Source organism: Cyanistes caeruleus, chromosome 4 (assembly GCF_971803275.1).
Source record: "Cyanistes caeruleus chromosome 4, bCyaCae1.hap1.1, whole genome shotgun sequence".
In the NCBI taxonomy this organism is placed as follows: domain Eukaryota; kingdom Metazoa; phylum Chordata; class Aves; order Passeriformes; family Paridae; genus Cyanistes; species Cyanistes caeruleus.
This window is the reverse complement of record NC_141704.1, coordinates 32864190-32887906: the sequence shown is the minus strand read 5'-3', so window position 1 is coordinate 32887906 and position 23717 is coordinate 32864190. Positions and strand designations below refer to the sequence as shown.

Here is a 23717-nt window from a genome sequence, read left to right as displayed (position 1 = left end):
TAATAGCCAGAGTCCGCATTATGCAAATGCTGTATTTTGCCTCTATGCTTTCTGCACAAATTCTTTTGGTTGTGTTTTCCTGGTTATGTGCAATTTCACATGTCCAGTGAAATTTCAGCCTCTATAAAAAAATTGCCCAGTGTTTATAAAATAATTGCTTTCAGCACTCTCTGTCATCTAGAAGTTGCTGCTTTCTACCAAAGGCAGACAGGAGAGCTGTTTTATGCCTACAGTTCTCCTACCAGTGACATTTCTAAAGTTTTAGAAAAAGAAAATAAAACCTGACAAGTCAGATGAAAGGCAGAAGTTGATACTGCAGACAGATAGTCTGGAAAGGGAGAAAGGAGTAGAATTAGAAACATCTCCAAAACTCAAGACATTAACACATTATGTGATGAGTTTAGGATACAGCAGCTACTGTGCCCCTAAGTTCTTGTGCAGACACTTCCACCTACTCTCTTACTTCTTTATCTTGCTGAAAAGCACTGCAAATTTGCCCACATTTGGATGCTGAGTGCTGTATGTCATGCTGTGGTTTTCTGTAACCTAACTCCCCAAGCACACATGCCCAGACTTGCAAGAAAGATGAGAAATGCGTGTTGTGCAAAGAGTTAGGTAAACCTGTGCCAGCCTTGCTACAGGCATAAAGGCTTTACCATTTCATCTACATCCATAGGCTTCTCTTCCAAGATGGTCACAACAGTCACTGACTGCTTTTCTTAAGCCTTGCTTATTAATGAGGATTTCCAAATTTGCATTTCTTCAGCAGGCTGAGGACAGCGGACATAAGTTCTAGAGACACAAAGAGGTCATTCAATCCTGGACTGCTCCCTGATTTTGCAAGAGCACAGACAAAAGTGTCAAGAAACTAGTAATATTAAAGTAGTAGGGAAATGAGGGGAAGGACAATCTTATCTTTCTTTCTTGGAGAATCTCCCTAAAGCAGAAAAAGAAAAGGCAGAAAGTCATGGTGGTGCTATTGCTATAAAGAAAGAAGCTCAGGATCTACAGAGTCCTGAGATACCCTGTGAAACAAGCTTGGATTAGATAGACTCCTCTTAAACTGTACACATGCAATTGCTACATGGATTTTAAACACTGAAAGATGAAGATTTTGTTTACTGCAAATACTTTTTTATGTACCCTAAAGCCCAAAAGTAAAACAGAGGCTGGATTTATTCTGAAACATGGTCAGGAATTTTAAAACAGGCTTTTGTACACGCAAACAAAGGGAGCATGGAAAACAAGAGCTTGCAAGTTACTTAAATGTCAAGGATTACATTATACCAGGTAAAACTGAAATGTAGCACAGGGACTCAGTTTCATAAATTAAATGTCATTGCTGATGGGTACAAATTATATAAGAAAGATGGAAGGGAAAAGCAAGGTGGCACTTTGTCAGATGCATTTATAGCTGCAGCAAGATACATTTCAGCTGCAAAGTAATAAAAAAATAAAAAAATAGCCCCAAACAACTAAAGTGGACACCTTCTGCAACCTACTCCAGCAGCGAGTAGGCAGGAATGAATAAGCCTCTCTTAAAGTACTCAAAGCCACAAAACACTGTACTTGTGGAGAACTTAGCTGCCCACACTTGTTTTAATAAATACCACCAAACATTCACCAAAGAAGTTCACCAGTTACACAGAAACCTGCTCTCATCCAGACAGGTTCTTGACAAATAAATGAGAAAAATGCCCCCAACCCAGGAACTGTAGCAGAGAAATTACAAGTGACACCACGAACACTGTATCTAAACGTAACACAGTAAAGACTTTATTTGTTTGACTTAGAAAAGGTCTCCCACATAATTAACTGGACACGTATACATTAAATATACAAACGCATACCAAAAGAAACACAGAAGGCACACATTCAGCCAAGTGGCTCTTTCTGAACCACTCACCACTGCAGGCCAGAAAGAGAGAGCTGTGTGCCCCAGCTTCCTTACTTTGTCCAAAACCAGGACCACAGCTGTAGGCCCCACGGTGCTCCACACAGATCAGCCAACGAGGGAACGAGATCCAGAGGACAAGCGTCCTCTTGGGATTGTACAGGGTCAGGATACAGATGCCAAAGAGAGCTAATCTGGCTTTTCTGAGTAGCAACACAACAACAATTCCCATCTTTCCCACCTCCTCGGAAGGTTGGTGACTATTGATTACATGAAGGGCCATCTTGGGCAAGCACCAAAGGACATCTTATTTGAAGACTGCTGTACCTTCAGCCTCTGCTGGCAGACTTCCAACACAATTCCCAAGCACTGCTCTTTGCCCCTGTGACCCCCTGCACCATCAACCACATTTTATCTGGAGAGCAGGAGTGGTTCATTTTACAGGTCACAGCCTCAGGTTTCTAGCGCTCATCAAGAACCACAATTAGCAAAAACTAGTCAAAATAAATGTGGTCACCTCACCCAGATTCACTTCTGTTGCCATAGGAGCAGGTAAATAGCCCAAGTGCAGCAGATTTTATCTTCAGGGAAGAACTAGTTCCACCAGAGCCTGAAACCTGCACTCTGGATCAACAAGGCTGTGTGCATCCTCAGAGTCATGCTGAGTTTAAGGAGAAGATTTATATCATGCAAAAAAGCAAGTTTGTTCTCTCAAATTAAGTAATTAAGCAGCGCGTGATAAGCCTAAGGAATTCTACTAGCCCCTGGAGTCAAGGCATGAGACTGACTTCCATGGAAAGAATTTGAAAGCAAGTGAACATTACCTTTCAGGAACTGGTGAGGCAACAAAGACAAACAGATGAGAGACATTCTCTGGAGAGGACATCTTATTAGTTGACAGGTTAAAGAGAAGCGCTCTGACATCCACCATAGGGAAGAGAAAGTGAAGCGCTTTAATGCCAGAAGGAAAGGAAGGGCAAGTGAAATCAGCCTCTTGGACTATTTGTTAAGTCACTTCACCCAAAATGAAGCAACAGGGAGATAAAGGACTTCCTGGAAAACCTGACCATATATATCAACATGGTGCTAATTAGTTAATTAACCTATTGCACAATTAAAAAAATAAATATTTTAAAAGCCTGGGAGGACAAGGAAGCACCAGATGACACTGTTCTTACCAGAACAAAAAGTAGAACAACATCAGCCTAATAAATTTATGTCTGATCTTTGCTACCGAAGTGAAATAAATACAAGGAGAGAAAAACAAAAAGTCTCCCAAATGTCTAGAGAGTAACCAAATTATGGCAAAATCAAACCACTTTTGACAATCCTGGAAACACAGCGAGTAACTTTAGGCACATGAGCTACACACATGAAGCCAACAGGATAACTCAGCTATCAAATCACTTCTACATCCAAGTGGTGGTGTCATTTCCAACACCTCTTTTTTTCCCCATTACCAGGAACGATTTTATGAAACACTTCTCATAATATGAGCTGACAGACCCAGCTGTAAAACTGCAGCTCATTCCCAGAAGGCTACATAGAATATTATATGGAGTAGCAAGCATTTAACCCATGGAGTGAGGATGAGTATGTTTAACAGAGGGTACAATACCTTTGGTATTTTAGCATCTCAAGATATTCTGCAGGGTAAATAGAGTAAAATGGACCTGCTTGCCATTCAAGTTAAATATTCTTCAAGGGAAGGCAATTAATCAGTGAATCAATTGCATTTCATCATCAACTACAGACATCTGTCTGAGTATAAGAACCTCTACTGCAACCCAGCACCTGAGAGTCGTTGGATCAGCTACTTCTGTGTTGGGGGTGCATCAACTGCCTTTGCTGTGAATTTGTTGTGCAGCCAAAAACCCAGATGGTTTCTCTAAACAAAAAGCAAGAAAATAAAACCTGTGTTTTTTCTGATGTTTAGATTTTTTTTTGGCACATAGGCATGTTAGTTTTCAGGTGTCTTCTAATAACTAGGATCTATTTTTTTTAGGTATCACAAAAGGATTTACTTATGACAGCAGGGTATGTAATTTAAATGGCAAGAAAGCAGAGTGAAATGTCAGTCTTCCCACTGTAGAGACAAAAACAATCTGTAGAGACAAAAACAAACTTATCCACTCTGTTAGTGAGTAGAACTGGAAAAGGGATAGTGAACAAGAGGACAGAAGTGCCAGTCAGATCCCGTAGTAGCTATGAGGAAATCATCAAGGAAACCATTAAAACAGCTTGACAACAGTTCTTTTTTGTACCATGCAATGAATTTAGGGTTTGTTACCGCAGCACACTTTGGAGGCCAAAAGTGAAAAAAGGATTTTTAGAAAGGGACTAAGTGCATTTGTTAAGGCCAGGTCCAGAAGGAACTGCCAGAAAGCTGATAAAGTCCATAGACTGCTGAAATGGTGTCAGAGAATGACCTCTGTATATGCAAGCCTTGTATTTTATGCTTCTGTGATCATCTGTTACAGGCTATTCTCAGAGGCAGAAGAGCAGATCAGATGGCCTTTGGTCTGATTGCACACAATGTTTCTTATGGATCAAAGCTCTCAATTTTACCATGATTTAGATTTTGGAAAGGTTAACTTAAGGAAAAAAAAAAGAACATTTGAAAAGCTTGCATGCCTCTTCTGCTTCCCCTTTCAACCCTCAAAGATGTGCTCCTTAATCACTGAGTCTCCAGGAATGGTAAAAGTATTGCTGAATTAGCAACATCGAGGATTTCATAACAGCCACTGAAGTGTGTGTTATTGCTCCCAGATCCTGCCCAGGCCCCTTATCAGGCACTTCTCCTGACCTGGTCTCAGCTGTATGTTCAACATTGCCCTATATTCCATTTTTTCTCTTTACCACATTCTTGCTAGATCACTTTGTTCGACTGCTACATTTATGACGTGATACAGTTCTGATAATGCTCTGTTGGCCACTGTTAGCTAAACCCTTCTCCCAGACCACTCATTTCTGCGTGGGCAAGTGACAACAGGAATCTACAGGAAGACACCTTATGGACAAAGGATTGCTCTGCTGTTTGTAAACATCCTTATTTCACGCAGAATTTGCCACTTCAATTGGATTCAGCCTTACAGCCAGTCAGATCAATACAGTTTTGCAGTACAGTAGAGTAAACAATGCAACACAGTGATTTCAAGTCTGTAGCTAGACAGACCGAAGTAGCAGCACAAGTAAGTCAGAAAATCTCCTGCATTTCTCTGGGCACAGAGCAAGCTCTGAGACCAGTCATCACAGTTGTTTTTGTATACAAAATATGTGTGCACGTAGACATATTGACTAATACATTCATCACTAACCCTCATTTAAGGGACCAGCTATCCAAAGTCTGCTCATCACCCAGTGAATGTGCTTTAGCTGGGGGTGCCAGATGCATCCAGGACCCGCAGTGGCTTTACAGACCACGGCATGAGGATATGGCTGTAGGTTCAAAATCAATCAAGAAATTACTGTTCCAGCTTGTGATTCAGTCTTTAGTTCTCCAGACAATCCTTCCCAATCAAGATAACACACAGGTTGATTGTTTGTTTTTATCGCTCATAGTGGAGTTTGGATTCAGGTTACCTGGAATGAAAAGAAGTTAAAGTAGTGTTAATGTTAAGTAAATAAGACCTGGATAAAGGTTGGACTCATGCTTCGCTCTCTTTTTTTACTACGCACCTCGTGTTAGACCTATATTATTCTGCACTCTCTCATAGCTTTTTTTCTACTGCAGTGAAATGAAGAAACATTAAAATAAGAGCAAATGCAGAGTATATTATAGAGAAAATCACTCAAGAAGTATTTCAGGCTTTGTCTTGTACCCAGATTCAGTGGTATCATTAGGTCCCAGCTGGCAAAGAAAAATAATCTGGTCATGCCTTGGGTGGGAAGTTTTCCAAAGAGTGAGGTATGGAAAAAAAAACCCCAAAAATGTAAGGTCATCTCCTCCACTTGATACCCACACACATTCTCAGTAGAGTTTTTTTTCATGTTTTGTTTCAAATATCTCTAGTGCCAGTGTTTCCACCACTCCATCACTGCCTTTGCAAGACAAATCCCAGTGCCCTCAAGGTCTCTCACTAAAGTGGCAGAGAATGCTGCCTCCATTTTTTATAATCCTAGATTTTTTCACTGCTTACTCTATGAATTTCTTCTACTCCCAGTATCTGTACCTTTCAATGCTTGCACTTCTGTCTGTTCTCCATCATTACAGATGTTGATCTGGATGCCCCACATATCTGTTTCAAGCACTGTACTAAAGCGTGTTCTGATGCTCTTGCAAGTAAGGGAGCTCATCTGTGCTCTGAGCTCAGCAAAGCTTGCATGTCTCTAGCCCAGGGCAGCAGGGACTGAGAGGGGCTGCCTTGGAATCACTCTGAACACGGACAGGCCTTGCTCATGTATTTGTACAGAAGGAAGGTACATATACATCTCCCAAGCACTTGGAGCCAGATGCCTTTTCAGAGTGAAAACAGAAAGGGAAAACTGCCACAGGTCATGGTGACATGCTACTGAGAAATCTCAGCCTTGCTAAGCTTAGGGAGCATTCAACCCGAGCACTGCCTCTGAATTGGGCTTCAAGAGAATAATTTTTAATGTCACTCTCTTGCTTGTGGGTATTTAATCAGTGTTGCCCTTATCTGTAGGTGATGGGGAAGAGAAGAGCTCTCTTCTCTCCCTTTCCTTCTCTCCACTTTCTTCCACACTGCATCTTCTTGATGTTAACCTGGGAGGTTGCACTGCAACCTGTCCTCACTGGTGGCTGCTCTGTGTGCTACTGCCTCCTCCCCACAGCTCCCTGGGGCATTTCGTTCTACCTGTCCCCCTCTGACACATCCTCATGTTAGTATTATCATTACTCCTGTTTCCTCCCCACCCCTCTTTCCTTCCCTGTCTCTATCACATTCAAGACCCTCATGTTTATTTTGAAGGATGTCTGTGCTTCTCTGCTTAATTTCAAAGCCCAGCCCTTTTATTCTTGTCACTCTTTTCTTCTGACCTTCTTCTACATATCCCACTACAGTTAGAACAAACATCCTCCTTGTATGTACCCAATAACATTTCCCTCTTTCTCTCTAGAAAAGAGGCTGAAAATTCCAGTTACTACCCTTCCATGATCTCACTTTTGCTGAAAAATGCTGGTGATAACTAAGCTGCTATTTCAATGCCATTGCAGTGCCCAGCATAAATCCCATTTCCTGTTGCAAGAAGCACACAGAACTAAACCACAAAATCCTAGAATACATACTAAGTGTATGTATTCTGCAACCACCACTCATGAGGAATGAAGTTGATGCACGGAGCAACTCAGGTCAGCAGACCCTTTTGAACAAGCCCACTTTGTTTCTTCCAAGGGAGAAGACTAACCAAAAAGTCTGTGCCTTCTAATGGCACACAGCTTTCAGACCTTTGCAGCATTTCCCAAAAACTGCATACATAAGTCACTGTCTTTGCTGATCACAGTCTGCCCAGCACCAGCTTGAAATTAACAAGATTCTGGTCAGGTTAGAGCTGTTCTTGTGTTTCTCAGTGGGAAACAGTGAAATTCAAGGGTTCTGTTAATTTAATGATGTGGTTTGAGAAAGCCTTGTAAGACGATGTACAACTTCCATGTGGTGTGCTAGGACAACACCTCAGGGTGTTAATTCAGATACTTAGTTTGGGACATTACTTACTATCTGTAGCCCTTGTATTTTCCAGACTCCCAAATTCTGACTCGTAAGTATCCTTTTCTAGCCTGTAAATACTGCATCAGATTTTCAGGCTCCATCAGAGCACACACTTTCATAATTTCCCTTACCAGTTCAGATTCTCTTCATCACCATTTGCTCCTACAAGACCAAATCTGACTTTTAACCTGCTTGAATAATGTCTTTCAACTACTCCATGATCTACTCAGGTGTGGATCTGGTCTCTCCATGCATTTGCAAGATGGGATGTGTCTCTCTGGTGCTACAGAATTAATAGTGACTTTGGAGGATGTGTGCACAGGTAGGCCCATGGGGCTTAAGTGTGCTGTTTAATCTTACAGAAGTTAAGGGCAGCTATTTCAAACTGTGAAGCTCTGAATAATTGCATCCTAACCTGCCTGCATACCAAGTACCTTCTCCTTCATTTCCACTTCTTATCTCCCTTCTGTCACCCAGAGTATCACAGCACCAGTTTTTACTAGCTTTGCTCAAAGACAACTTAAACTTTTAAAACTGAGTCACCCCTAAAGTTACCCAAGAACAAAGTGCTCCCTATCTTTATACTGCGGCTGGAACTCTATTCCATGGCTGTATTTAAGAATTTATTATTAAATCTGTTTCTGTTCCTCAAGAGTCTCCATCTGTCTAATGTATCCTCTACCATCTCTGTTCACATGCCACTTTGGGTCTGTTAGACTAGAGAAGTTTTCTCTCAAGAATAGTGATTTAATTCAAAAGCAACACACAATCCATGATCTTCCTCCAGCCTTTGATGACACCAGATGGCCAAAGTCTACCTATACCATACTTCAAAAGCTGCGGAGTCTCCCACTGTCACCATGAACAGGCATTCTCAATTTGCATAAACCAGAAATACTAGCAAGGACTCACTGGAAAGGTTTATCAGGTCAGAAAAAGCACAGGGGGAAGACTGGTGTGCTGGACCTCAGCGCCTTCCCTGGACCTGCTCTCAATTCTTCTTCCCCCTTATTGAAAGAGTTGGCAGTCTGCAGGAAGTAACAGCAGCAATAAATAAAATGTGAACATAATAGCATGGTAATGTCTTGTGGAAATGGTCTAGACCAAGTATCAGACTGTCTGGCACAGATCCACTGTGTCAGGAGGAACAGAGACAACCCTGCTGCCGAGATGGTGCAACACCCCAGCAAGGCGCAGCCTGTCCCACCAAAGACATCAACCTCTTGTGCAGTAAGCTGGGCCTGAGTTCATCAAGAAATTTAAAGCAGCTGGGCTGGCCGCTTTAAAAAAGCGAGAATCTCTGATATTTCAAAGCACTATGAATCAGAGATGACACAATTCTCTCCTTCTGTCACTAGAGGGTAGTGCAAGCACTCAGGTCTATTCCCACGGAGTGGAAATGCCCATACCTCTCCCCACAGGTCCTCGCTCATTTTGCTTTTCCTGGCTTTAAGGAATGGGGCACCCCAGCACATAGTGTCTGTGCTCAAGACTTATTTGGAGAGAGGACTTCTTTAGACCAGGGTTTACTTCTGCCTCCCCAAATGCCAAATGCAGATTCTAAAATGGATCTACTACAGTCTTCAATAAATTTGCCATGCTGTCTTACAGTTCTCTTGTGCTCATCTGGCATTTTTGAGTCCATCCTTCATTTAGCCAGAAATATTTCCAGGAACCTAATTAATCGCTGTTGTTGACTGTCACAATACCCCACTTTTCTTCTTGGTCTCAAGAAAATGTCTTTCCATTTCACATCATGGTAGCTGCAAAGGAATTCAGTTTCTCTACATCTGCATTTCACATTCATCAGAGCACAGAATGGTCTCTGGCCAGACAGGTGGAGGAGAAATTTTTTTCCTTGCAATTAGTTGATTTTCATAATGGTGCAGGATGTATTGACACCCAACACAGTTCACTGAGAGAAAGGACAATCAGGCTGAATAGTCCAAAGATTTACTTCAATCTCACGAAACATGTAAAATGTTGGGGAGTTAGCTATGAAGCCATAACCTAGTAGAAATTTTTATCATTTGTGTCTTCAACTGATTGAAGCCTCGGGAGGACTTAGTGAAAATATCAGTCACACATTAAGAAAGAAAGGAAAGTTGAGATCCAGTGATTTATTCTTTGTAGCTTCTATTTTCACGACCTTCTCCCCCATTTCAGAAGGTGGTAAAGGAGCAAATTAAAAAGATTTGCACCCTTTCCTCCACTCCTTGGCCCTCACCTCAACATAAACATATTTTCTTCTCCACCAGGAATTTGTCACAGTAAATACACCTGCCTAAACTAATGAGGAAAGGAGGGATTACACTGAAAATCTGCCTGTGGCCTGCTAGCCACTACAATATAGCACACAGTGCTGCTGTTTGTTAGGGAAATGCACTTCATGAACTGAGCACTGTTTTACACAAGGCAATGTTCACCTTTCTCTCCCTTTGTTGCTCAGAAGTATGAACAACATCCACATCAGAAGTACCAACTTTACAGAAAGACTGCCATCAAACTGCTTTCAACTTAAATTGCCTGTATCTTTTGATAAAACTTCTACCTTTTCATCTTGCCCATTTTGATTCAGAGGAAATAAGAGGATCTACTCACAAATGCCTATAGTGGGTATGCTTGCATCAATCAGCAAAACTCAGAACAAGGGACACAGAAAGCAGAGTATGCTGGGAGAAGGTTTTACCTGAGTTGCCTCCAGTGCTCCGAACACTAGCATGGCCAATGCTGAGCCTCTCATACTCCAGTTTCATGTTCCCAAGGTCTTCTCCTGAATGTCCTTCACTCGCAAAAGAATTGGCCTCAATGCTTGACCCTGGAGACCGCTTGGCCTTGCGACTGAAAAGCCCACTGGCAAACCTTTTTCCTTGCTTTGCATTGGTCTGTACATCTTCTTTCTTTATGTCACGAATAGACTCTCTGGATTTGGATTTATTTTTCAGGTCCATGTGGAGCCGGGACAACAGTTTCTGGGGGCTCCGATTCAGCTTGTTCAAGTTCTCCAGAGGTGGATCTATTTCTGGGAACACTTGCTCCAATGTGACTAAGTCATTCAGGAACTGATTTAACCGTTTCTTCGACTCACTTGTTTCCTCTTTCTCCATGTTTCCCTGATTGTCTTGCCTGTGCCGTGAAGCCCAGAGCATCATATCACCACGGGTTGCCCCTGCTACTAAACCATACTTTGGGTTAATGAACTTCCGAGCCACGGTGGAGGAATGAAAGCCTGCCTTCCCAATTCCATGGAGGAATGGGTTAGCAATACCCAGTTCCTTGTACAAATTAACTTCCTCTGAGATGGCGTAGAGCTCACGAAACTCAATGTCAAACATCTCCACGTGCTGTCCTGTCAAGACTAGCAGGATGTTTCTGTCAATGTGGGATGAAGTCCATGTGAAACTAGGAGGAGAAAACAGAACCAACATTAGATTTTGGGATGCATAATTGACCCAGCCCACCTAACAAAACCTAAGGCACTACATGGGAGTGAGTATGTAGCATTGTGCCATTTGTCCTTATATCCTTGGCCAGATGGGCCCCAGTAGATACATGACACAACATTATTGTTCTTCTTTAGACATGTAGACCAGATTTGGAAGAAAAGGCCCCAAAACTCTGAAGGACAGTTTACTCTTTTAAAAAAGCAGCACTGCATCAATAGGAAAAGTCTCCAGATTGAAAACCTCACTGATGAGAACTGAGTACAGAGACTGGTGGGGAGTCCTTGCAGACCCCTTCCTGATGAAGTGTGGAACTGTCTCTACCCCTCTGAAGTGGTCTGCCAGCATGGGTATGTTCCTGTTCCATTCTCTGAGAAGGGCTCTATGCCACCTTCTCTGTTGTCCCACTCCAGTTTATACTGATGCCACACAGATTACAGAAGCTGGGATAGAAGGGGGATGACATATGAAGAAGACTCTCAAGCAAAGTCATGACCATTTAAATAAATGCCTTAACACCTTAAGCAAGAGTAACCCACCTGTATGATCCAGTGGCCACCTTTTCACCATCCACCATCAGGAATCGGGATGCCAGTGTGCCTCTGATCTTCCCTGACGGCATGTAGAACCCAACTCCTGTCACAGAGCGTATGCGGATATTCTAACAGGGAGGTGAAAGACAAAATGTCACAATAAATAGAGCAGAAAATTAGATAATTGCCAGCTCCAAGTCTTTAGATGTCACTCACATTATCTCACTACTTCTGGGACTACAGCTCATTTTGTATCAGCCACCAGAAGGGCTGCAGAAGGAAAGTACAGTGCTTTAAGTCCTGTCATCATCCCCTGTCTACCCAGGTCACTCCTCTCCATCAGTTTATAGCTGTCCAAGGGGTCAGCATCATCAAAACCCTGCCTGCTGCCTTCAGCTATTCACTTGAGCCACTGGCAAGACAATGCTGTCAGATAAGTGTCTCTACTAATGTCCTTAATAGATCAGTGAAGAAGAATTTCTGATAGATGAGGAAGAAGAATCTTTTCATAAAATGAATGGAAGTAGTTAGAAAAATAATACCTCTCCCCAAACCTCACTTCTCACACCCTTTGGTCAGCTAACCTACAAGTAATAAAACAAAACACTACCAGACATAGAAAAAACACAAAGTTAAGGTTACAGGATTTTCAACAATAGACCTGTGCCTACTATAAGGATATATTTGCACATTGGACTGAGTGTTACTCTGCTCATGGGTCCTGGCTGCACAAAGCTGAACTGCCAAAGTGTCTAACATGAAACATTCCCCCTTGCCCCAAACTCAAAAACATTGAATGTCAGTATAAGTTTGGAGCAAATTATCTTGTCACTCTGACACACAAATCTAGACAATTTTCTTCATTCCACCATCTTTTTATGTGTGAACTGGAGTCATAAATCCAGGGCTGGGAGTCAGATAGTCCCAGGCATAATTGCAGTTATGACACTATTCCCTGTGATGTTCTGGGAAAGTCCATTCACCTTTGTTTCATTCTTCCCCTTCTGCAGAGCAGAAGAATCAGGAGGATTTGGCTAATGCTAACACAACCTCAGACTCCACAAAGAGCTAAGTCCTATTACTAGAAACTTCAATGACAGCTTAAATATTGATAGGCTATAGAAATCAGCATGCAGGAATGAGTGATTATAAGAATGCAGATTTCTTTCAAAATCTGTTTTTCTGAATATAACTCCTGCCTTTTGAATCCACTCCTATTTCCCCGCCCCGCCCCCCCCCCCACCCCCCCCACCCCCACCCCAGAATACAGCAGTGGAAATACAAATTCTGACTAACAGAAACTGATGATAGTACTGTTTTGCACTCAGCTGTTGCTTGATCTGTCTGGAGTCCTGTGTGGGCACAAGCTAATTAATGCTCCCAACACTGCTGAAAGTATTATTACCCTGTTTTAAAGATGAGGAGCCTAAGACAGAAAAAGATGAAGTGGTTTGCCCAAGGCCTAGCAGTGAGTCATATGTGTGGGATGCTGAAGGCAGGTTGGGTAGAACACAGGAGAAAGGGTGCCCTTTCCAGTAGTTAAAATAACATTTGGCTGGCTGATCACCTGAAATACTTTTTTTTTCCTTGCTGATTGATGTTGGATGTGGGATTTTCCAAACCATGGTATGCTGACTGTGCAAGACAAGGAATCAGTCAACAGCTCAGACTCAGATATGTACTCCTGTGAATCGAGAAGTATTAGTCTGTGTGAGCAGAAGGTTTCCCAGCATATAACAAGTGTGGATCTTACTGTGTTTGAATGTTCTATCACCTTCTTTTGGTGGAAAGAAAGCACACTTGAATTTCTGTAGTTACTGAGGTGTACATAACACTTAGAAGGGTGCCGAGGGGATGGCACTGAACAGCTGAGCACATAAATCTCCTTGAATAAAGTACATACAGGAGTGCATTAATACATCTTGAAATGCAGAAAACAAGCACAAAGTCATATAAACATCAAATCACTTAACAGGTTATTTGTATAGTATTTTCTGCCTTGAAGGATCTCAGAGCATCTGCAGACTGCTAAGTCAAGCTGTACAGAGAAAGAACAAGCCTGGGTTCATGTACTGCAGACTGCACAATAACAAAAGAGAAAAGACAAATATAAATGAGATAAGATTGCAGGCATTTTCAGGGGGGACTAGAGTTACAGTAGTAACAAATATTTTGAGCAGAGGACTAGTTAACTCACCAGAGAGAAGTGACACCTCCAGAACTGTATTGTTGCAGAAGTCTGCTTAAGGTTTATTTTGTCATATCCTGGCTTATGGGAGCTTCGTCTGCATTAAATTTCCATATTTCCTTTCCACAGACTTGCTACCACTCCTCATCACAAACAGTGACTAACATCTCCCTGGCTACAACTTAATATGACTGGCAACAGTCAAGCCTGACAGAGCATCCTAATACAAATAGTAATTGCTTGCTTTATTGTGACACTTTTAAACCTCACTCTGAATCCACAGAAAGCTAAATTAGACCAAATTTAGAAAGTGAGTAATGCTGTGACTGACTTGACAGATCTGGGCTGTAGTGCTTACAAACTGGGGCTGGGTAGGGGGACACACAACACAGACCCTGAAGGGAGGTGGTGTAGCTGCTTCCACCAGAGAATCCTACGTGTATCTTCTCTCTTAGAACTGGGAAATCCTCTGTTTGCCCTGGACAGTTTTGGAAAAGGCATGGTTATTGACAAAACAGTGTAACTTGCAAGTATTCATGTAGAACAGGATGGAATGCAGCTAGCTGGGACATGGCCTGCCAAGATCATTACTGAATATTACCTACCTGTGTCTTTACAAAAAGAGAGCCTTACAAGCTTCCATTCTCAGAAGGTCACAAATAGTCTAGAAGAACACTCTAGCAGACCATTAAAAAACCAACAGCACTGCTTCACATCACATTCCACTCCTCCCTCATCTCAGGTAAGAATCAATGACAAAAAATATAAAATACTGAAATGAAATTCCAAAAGTTTCTTAAGCAGAAGCTTTTTAGACATTCTGAAGTGAAAGGAGAAACTTCTTATGTGTTGGGAAAAGGGATGTAAAAATTAATGTGAAAGCAAACTTCCTGCAGATAAGTCATTCCCTGGGCTTGCTTGCAGCTCTTAGGAGAACTCTCTTCTTTGCACAGGAGTGTCTGTTACTGTGGTTGGGGTTAACAGAAACAGGAGGACAAAAAACACTTATAAAAACTGGTGAGAACATTCACCCTCAGGTCCTGGAAAAAGAGGAATTTCTGAGGGGCTATGAATTTTGTGTCTATGAGATCTCTGATTCACTGTGATCTCCAAAGAATACTCTTGTGTCAAACATAACAGAAATCTGACAAACCATGTCCTGTAGGCTCAGGAAACCGTGTGACTCACACATACAAGACATGCTCTTATGAACAACCCATGAATGTTCTGATGATTGAATTTAAACACGTTTCTGGTGAACTCTGGCCTTCAGACAAAAAATTGAGGGTTTCTCATTTCATGCTTGGTGTTGGTTGAGAATTTTTACATTTTGTAGGGTGAGGTACTGTCGTCTTACCTCCTGATTCTACCTTACAACTGGAGGGAAAGTAGTTTCCCTGCCATGAGACTGTCAGCAGATCATGATACCTTGCCATCTCTACAAAAATAATACAATAGCCAGGAGTTTTGTGAAAATGTCCATTGTTGTACACAGACAAAGGGCAAAACACAGTGTTAACAGTAAATCTCCCCATATTAGGACTGTTGAAGTATTCATTTTGCATTGGACGAACAGGGCAATGGGTCTAAAAGGGCAGCGAATGCAGAACAAAATGAGTATCTGGTGGTGACAGAATAAACACTGTGACCCTGCAGTTCATGGTAGTGCATCATCTCTCTCCCCTCTTGGATCAGAACTTGCCTCTAAACATTAAGAGCTGTATTTCACGTGTCTGCACACTTCCTGAGAAAAAAGCCATCCTCTGTACCTTGCACAAGGATTCCAAAGGAAAGGTGGGCAGAAGGGCAGGAAAGAAGAGTATGCAATTCCTTTGCTGGCAAACTGTCTGGTGAAAACCTTCTAGAATAAAGCAAAATGTTTATTCAAAAAGGAGATAACATTTTCCTTGTTGCTAAAAATCTGTAGAAGAAACTCAGACATCAAAGCAGATGTCTGGAGAAAGACTGGTAGGTAAGAAATGGGTGAATGATAGAGTTAACTCAGCAATTTCAATATCCTCTGTGGTCAAACAATGCAGGGCACAATGATTCTGCTTGAACAAGACCAGAGGACCAGCTTTCTTTCTTGCTTTAAATCTGGATCTTCAACCTTGGCATGTTGCATCAAAGAGGAAGGACTCCTCAATGGGAAACCTTAACCTTGCTGGAGCTTCCTTGGGTATCCAAAACCTGTTACCAGGGAAATTCCTGCATGATGGTTTCTGCTACACAGACCCAAGCAGCAGCATAGGCACACATCCAAGGCAGCTTGGGTGGGATACTAAGAGAACATCTTCCTCGAGAGGCAAAGGACTTCTTTCCCCATCCCATGAAGAATCTCCCTGGTCATTCCATAGAACCATATACAGGAATTACCTGCACTGACCTTAACAAGATGAACAAAAGCCTGGAAACTGGTTTAAAAGAAAGATAACTGGAAAAGAAAGATTACTGCCTTCAGGGGAATTTAAGATCCAGTTTGAGATACCTGAGAAAATAGGGGAAAAATTTGAAGGACAGCAATCTGTGGGCTGAAGCTCTGCAGGATAGTGAACAACTAGGTCAAAAGGTGTTAAAAATTTCTTCTCAGTGGACTTCTCAGCTTGTACTATTTTTAGCTGAAGAAGTCTAAAGAAAAGCATAGCATGGGCTGCCATGAAAGAAGGGAATCATAGAAGAGACACAGGAAAGTTTTCTCCTTCTTTTGATTGCATCAGTTCAAATGGCACCTCCTTGGCGAGAGCCATACAACTAGACTGCTGCAGGACCTAGGCACTGGTGTAGCACATCACTGTGATCACTGGTTTAGGAGTGTCAAGTCTTTGTAGATACCTGTGGAGAAGGATAAGAGGAAGAGTAGAAGGGGACCGCTTACTGTTTAGAGACAGAAAAGACGGACTGAAAGGAACTCGCCTCTCCAACAGCAACACAACTCTTTCTAAAATGCCAGGACATCTTTTCATTCACTCTGTCCAGGAGTTAAAATATTGTAGCACTTAAGACATCATTCCTGTACATGATGATATGGTGAGAAAAGTACTGGGAAACTGGTACTAGAGCAAATGGAACTACTGCTGTGATTTCACAGCTATGTACCAAAGAGACACAAGCCTAGGACACACAACATCACCGACACATGAAACATTACAACATCTGTTGTAATGAGGTCTGTGTCTTACTTTCAAAGACACCAGAGGGAAGGACCTTCCATCACTGTTTTGGAGAAAGATGAGAAAACTTCTCAGCTGGATGTCTTTTTTGATGAAACACAGAGCAGAGTGGTAGCTCACAGGAGCACTGTTCAGATGCATGCAGGTAATTTTCATACAGATTTAAGATCGTTCTCCTAAAATGATTAAGGTAAGACTCTATAATCTTCAGAGCTTTTTGAGTTTTGGTTGTGTTTTGGGGTTTTTTAACTATTAATTGAGTGTTTATGGAAAATCCACCCTTCCTCCAGGCAAAAAGCACTTTTTCCCCTGCCGCTGCTCAGAACAGTTGGATCACAAAGAGGGGTGAGTCTGGCATCCCATAGGCTGTTTCCAATCTAGAAACTTTTTTCAGTATTCAGAACAAGTCTGTAGTAGCAATGGTGATTAAAAAGATGGGAGAAAAAAAAGGAAGGAATACAATATTAACAAGAAACACAAAGGATTTCAGTCTGTATGTAATGGAGTGAGATCCTCCGAGGCTGCTTCTGCCAACAAAGCTAGACTGACTACTCTGTTGTGCTGCATGCACTGCATGAAGGCACTGTGGTATGGGACTGGGCAGCACCTGTGGCCCTCAATCCCTTAAATTCTCCTGCAGAGGAGGACTACAAGCTCATTCACGCTCAGATGATCACTGATAGATAGGAAAATCTTGATTTCAGAGAGTATATGTGTGCTGTAAGAGGCATCCATGCAGACAACTCAAAGAGCTACTTGGGACTCTAGTTTGAATCCTCACATAGAATACCTACAGGAATTTTCTCTCATAATTTTCTCCCCAAACAGGAATTTTTAGGTCACAAGGGCCAAGAAACTACACAGATCCCTGTCTTGGGTGAAAGGCAAAAAAATCCAAATCTTTCCTTTTTCTTTCCTTCTGTACTATCAAGACATTCTGTTGTCCCTCTGTGTTCCATCAACCCTCTCTAAGTGCTCTAAATGTTATGACTTGTAGGGAAGAAGGGATGTGTTTCCCGGCCCGAGCAAGTTCCAAGATTCATCACAGCTGCAAAAGGCCATTGACCTGCAGGAGATAATGGTTCAGTACTTACCCGGATCTGCAAGTCACTGAGGTCAAGGCATCTGCACATTTCCAGGAAGAGCTTCACTCCCTCCTCATCTAGGATTATATAGACTGGGATCCAGCGCTTATATGCTGCATCAACAATATCGCGGAAGATGTCCCGGTCCGTAAATACATCCATGACCACTGCAATAATCTGGAAACAAGAAGATGGTAGACAGACAACTGAATATTAGGGATTGAGAGGAAGGCCTGTCCCAATGGTGCAAAATAAAGGAGAGCACTGATACCAGATAATGGAGGAGAAGCCCACAGGGGGACAAAAGTACAGGGAAGTACATGCCCGAGGACTACCAGTAATTGTAATTTTCTGGGTTAACTGCTGCAGTTTGGAAGGAACTTAGCAAATGTCTATGAGAGTTCTCCTTCTGGATGAAAATTACTTATTTTAGCAGCCTGATGAATGCCAAAGCCAAGTACCAAATTTTTTCTCTGTATTGAGAAACTTCCATTGTCTCTGTAAGGACTCACTTAAATGAAGAAGAACACTGAAAATAGACTGAAAAGAAAGACTGAAAACACAACTTTAACACTTAAGCTGAAGGTGTCTAATGGAAGAATGAATGTGCAGAGGAATCAAGGCCTGCATCCCCAGCCACGATGCATAGTGCAGACAACAAGAATTCTATTTTACTTTTTTTTCCCACAAATCCCCATGAAAAGTCTGCTCTCAGGGCTGGCTTCCCAAGGAATGATTTATAGAGCTCAAACATAAACACCTCATATTTCTCAGGAAGGGACCAGAGTGTATTCAAGATTCAGAGGCAAAATGATCATTCCCTCTCTTCGCATGTACTGTTTTTGTGGTATAAAACTAATCCTTTTTTCCAGGCATAGATTTTACATAAAAACAAAAGGTTTCACTGACGTGAGAGACAAGTCTGAACATTTATAGGATGAGTAACAAGAAAACCAAGAAGGTTATGGGTAACTTTAATGCTGATCTTACAGAAAGGGAGAGAAAGACCAGACATGTATCATTTACACCACTAGAGATAACAATTAATTTTTCTGCCTGAGTTATTCTTCCCAACATTTTAAAGGTTACCAATGGAGGAAACTACCGTTTTTCTAGTCCCTCACATAACATCAGTGTGCCATGTCAGAGCTGCCATGCTGACAGTATGCTGGGAATAGAGTTGCCTAAATTTTAATTTCCCAGGTGCTGGGGATCACAGTAATAAGCCCATCTGGGCTGAGGATGGCATATACAAGTGTGAATGGTGGTAAATACTGAATCACACAGTAGGATTTTTTTCACTTGATGCTTGGAAGAGGTGCAGCTCTCTTCCAGGAGTCCCCTAAGGAAGGGGGAGTAATTCTCCCCAGAGACCTCTTTCCTGTGAAAAATGCCCTTGAACAAATGGGAACACTTTTGGGAAAGTGATGCCACAGTAAACATCCCCCACTGCATCTGCAGAATCTCTGCTGAGTCTCTGCTTGTACAGCCAACAACAACCAACACTTCTGCCCTGTCAGGCTCCTTCTGTCAACAGTGCTTACACCAGCTTCCCTTTGTTAGAGAAAGAAAAAAGAGCTGACATTGTATTTATGCTCATCATTAACATGTGAGCTCCTCATACAGGTGAACTGTGCTGGAGCTACATCATACTAATTCCCACAGTGACTTCTACTAGGCAGGATTTCAGGTCCTGCCTTGGTTTTCCCTTCCCAGCAGGATGCAGGGAATGTTACCAGAACCTCTGAAAATTAAAATACAGTGAACTTGTGCCACTTTGTTTCTGAACAACTCCATATACAGGTATATAATAATTTAAGGCATGAACAGTTCACGCATTAACTCAGGCCACTATGCTCCCTCTCCCCCCACACACAGTGGTATGGATGAACTATTTAGGAGAATGAAAGGATGATAAATAATATTTATTTGTAGTAAGAACATCCACATAAGGAATGGATAGCAGAAGCACAAACTTCTTTTGTCTCCATTCCCTCCATTTGCAATGAGTCTAATGACTGCAGAAATTACACCCTGTCCTGGACAAACCATTGTCAGTACTGGCTTTGCAATGTGAAGGGATGGTTCCCTCCAGGCTGTGGGGCCCTGGGTCAGTTCAGGCTGCTTTCCAAGAGTGGGGACCATTGAGAACATCAGTCAAAACTTCCCATGGGCAATGCCTGTTGTTGTGTTTGCCATCTCAAAGCCCTGTCACAGCTGGTGATCTGTCAAGATCACCCATGAGCGTTCTCAAGCACAGCAAGTCAGAGCATGAGTGTCTACCCCTGCAAGAGGTTTTCCCCATTTCTTTTCCTATCCTACAGATAATAAACTTATCTGTAGGGCCCATAGGTGTGCCCAGCTCTCCATAGGAATTTTAAGATTGGCAAGTTGATGCTTGCTAATCTCATTGCAGCAAGGTAGCTTAATTAACATATATTTGTAAAATATTGATGATAAGCCACCCACAGACATGTGCCACATATTACCAGTATCTGTTTAGACACCCCTCAGAAAAAACAAACCAAACAAACCCCCACTCTCATTTGCTCATTAAAAAGCTGCTACCTGGAGACTTTTTTTTTTTTTTTGCCAGGGCCAGCTCAGCTGAACACAATAGGCATAGTTATCTATGAAATGGACCATTAAACACTCAAATGGATGTTAAACATGAAACCAGATTCGGGCTGGGAGGGGCACAGTTTGTCCAGTCACTGAAAAAATAAAAATCTACAAAGGAATTAATTATTTCTAGGTACCAGGCACAGCTATTGAAAGAAACAAACTTTCCCAGTTCTTGAATGGTCTATAGAAGCCTCTGTAGCAGTGAAAAGAGGAGGTGAAGTTGCACTACATCGGAGTGTACCAAGTGACTGAGCACACCACTCATTGAACAGAATTACAGGGTGTGCACAATTTCTGAGAGCAGGGAGTTGAGAAGATCACCCACCAGATTAATGCCTCTCTGGAAAGTTTCCTGTGTTTCCCGGCAGATTCGGTTTGAACAAGTCTGCAAAAGTTGTGCGTATAGCGTGTGCTGGCAGAAGGGAACAGGTGGAGGAGGAAATGACTGCTGAATTATAAAGCAGAAAAACCAGAAAGCTACAAAACTACGCGCAGGAATGAAGTTTCTTACGCTGTTCTCCCCTTTGCCCAAAGGGTGTGACAGCTCTGACGGGGATCTTTTCCTGGGTGGTCTTCCCCGGGAACTTCACCCACATCCGGGGTGGGTGACGAAAAACCTCGAGATTGCCCCCACCTGTTCAAAGCAAGCTCTTGTAGCATCATGACTGGTTTTGCTTCCTTGCCAGAGGTGCCCTGTCACCACCAGCAGTCATTTCCAGGGAAAGATAAATGGGAGGAGCAGCCACGTATTGTCTGCACTTTGGCTACTTGCAGTTCAGGCTGGACGGTGTCGAGACCACAAAAAATAAACCCCAAAAAAACACCATCCCGTATTCGAACACGCTGCCCTGTCTTTTTAACTAGGGATACCTGCCCACAGCAGGTAGGGATGGCTGTAACAGCATCATCACCTGTACTCCTGTGAACCCGGGAATGAGGCCGGGGCAGGACAACGCGAACCAGGGGTACAGAACCCCAGCTGAGGGGAGGCGGAGGGGGTGTGCAGAGGTTTAACCCCATCACGGGCATCAGCTTTGGCAAAGCGCAACACGGCTGGCAGCAAGGCGCAGGGAAAGCCCGAGCATTGCACGGCTCCTGCTTTGGAGCGAGGGCAGCCCGGCTCTCGCCCACCTTCCACCCCTTGCCCCAGACCCTCGGCCCGGCTGAGGGCGGGCAGGCCCGGCCCGTCGAGGGTCGGGCCGTACCTTCTGCGCCTGCTGGATCATCTCCCGCACCACCTCCTTCAGGTGCGGCGCGCTCTCCTCCTTGCGCGGGTGCGTGAAGAGGGACACCCGGCTGATGCCGCGGTAGAAGGTCTTGTCGGTCCAGCCCAAGTCCAGCGGGGGCACCTCGGTGTCCGAGCACTCGGGCCAGTAGGCCAGCGAGAGGGTCTCGCCGCCGGGCCCCCGCGCCACCTTCCCGCCCTCCCGGGGGTCGTCGTAGCCCCGCCAGCCGCCCCGCAGGTCCTGCAGCTCCCGGCCGGAGAGGAAATCGCGGAGCTGCTCCTTCCTCAGCGCCTCCCGGTACGCGGCCTCGCCGCGGGTCACCAGCGCCTCCAGGGCTCGGCGCTGCTCCTCGCTGTAGTAGAAGCGGGCCTGGGCCTCCGTCACCTTCTCGTTGACGTGCAGCTCGTCCAGCAGCAGCACCTGGGACTCCGCCATGCCGCCGGCAGCCCCAGCGCAGCGCCGGCCGGCAGCGAGGGCAGGAGGGAGAGGCAGGGCCGGGACCGCCTCACCTGGCCTGCCCGAGCCCGCCCCGACGGGTGGGGCGGCCGCTCCCCCGGGCCCTGGGGACACGGCTGTCCCCGCCGGCCTGCCCCTCCGCCAGGCCCCTGCGCCGCCCGGGCTGCGGGGAGAACAGTTTCTGCGGAAAGGAGAAACAACCTGACCTAAGTAAGAAAATGCCATGTAAGAAAAAAGGGAAGAGACCGGTTAGGTGGCGGCCTAAACCAGCTTCGAGGGATGTGGGTTAGAAATCTTCAGCTAACTTGTGAAATTGTAGCCTAGGAGTGAACTTGGTGCATTGAACTGGGAAAACCGTGTCTTTGAGGGGATACCCTCACCCACTGAACACATGAATTTGGAATACCCTGTGCCTTTAAACAGACGTGGGGAAGGAGAAGGCAGTAGTAGTTCAGCCAGGTAGTGATGTAGATTTATTATGCAAATGTTGCCCGAATATGCAATGTATAAATATGCTTGCATATGTATACATTGTGTATGTATGCATAAATACGCTTCCTAGCTTTGTGGGTTTACCACTTTGCACCCGTCTCTGCGCAGACATGAAATAAAATCGAGTATCTCAACTCTGTGCGTGGATCAGCTTCCCCACTGAGTGAAAGAACCCAGATTTGGGACAACACCCTGGCACGGCTGGCACCAGTGTCCCCACCGCAGTGCTTGGAGGAGAACCAGGCTTGGGCCCTGGGTGTATTTTGGTGTGCAAATTCAAAAGTCTATTTAAGACTTTTCACCCCCCTTTTTCAGACTCGGCAGCCACCCGAGGGATGGAATAAGGAAGAGGGGGACACGACTGAGGCCGGGGAGATGGGCAGAGCACCATGGTGGCCACAGGCAGTGGTGTGTTGGCTGCAGTGAGCTGTTAGCCAGCCCTTTCTGAATCCTCTGTCAGCTCAGCAACTCCAGAGAAGCAGGTGGTGTGGGGTACCCAGTTTACAGAGGGGAAGATGACACAGCAGTGTGCCAGAGGCTGCTCAGCAGGCTGGTGTCGGAGCTGGGAGTAAAACAGCCCTGCTTCCAGTCTCTCTGGCTGAGAGCACGCATAAATAGCCACATGCATCCCACAGGAGAGACTGGGGGCTGTAAGGTCAAATTACCTTTTTTTTGAGGTGTGTGATCATTGTTAGGGGCCCTAATCAAGATTCCAGTCCCACTTTGGATTGCATACACAAAGGATAAAAAGCAGCGCTTCCCCACTGCATCCCAGGGACAGAGCTGGCAGGGAATGAGCAGGGAAGCAAGGACAAAGTCAAAGGCAGTGGTGAAATACAAACATTCAGAGGCATTTGCCGTGCTTTACATCTGTGAGTAGCCCTAAGTGCTCACATGTAGAAAAAACTACAGGAGACAGAGCTTCTGAAGCTGCTC

At 43.9% G+C, this 23717-nt stretch overlaps 1 protein-coding gene across 1 annotated transcript; it reads right to left on the bottom strand.

The window, feature by feature from the left end:
* Nucleotides 1–1754: 1754 nt before the first annotated feature.
* Nucleotides 1755–22283, bottom strand: SACK1F (scaffolding CK1 anchoring protein F). Its single transcript, XM_023929621.2, has 5 exons — nt 21813–22283; nt 17992–18159; nt 11546–11667; nt 10253–10965; nt 1755–5476 (listed from the first exon to the last, which is right to left on the bottom strand). Exons 1-5 carry the CDS (start codon nt 22266–22268, stop codon nt 5412–5414), a joined length of 1524 nt encoding a protein of 507 aa, XP_023785389.2. The 5' UTR covers nt 22269–22283; the 3' UTR covers nt 1755–5411.
* Nucleotides 22284–23717: the final 1434 nt, after the last annotated feature.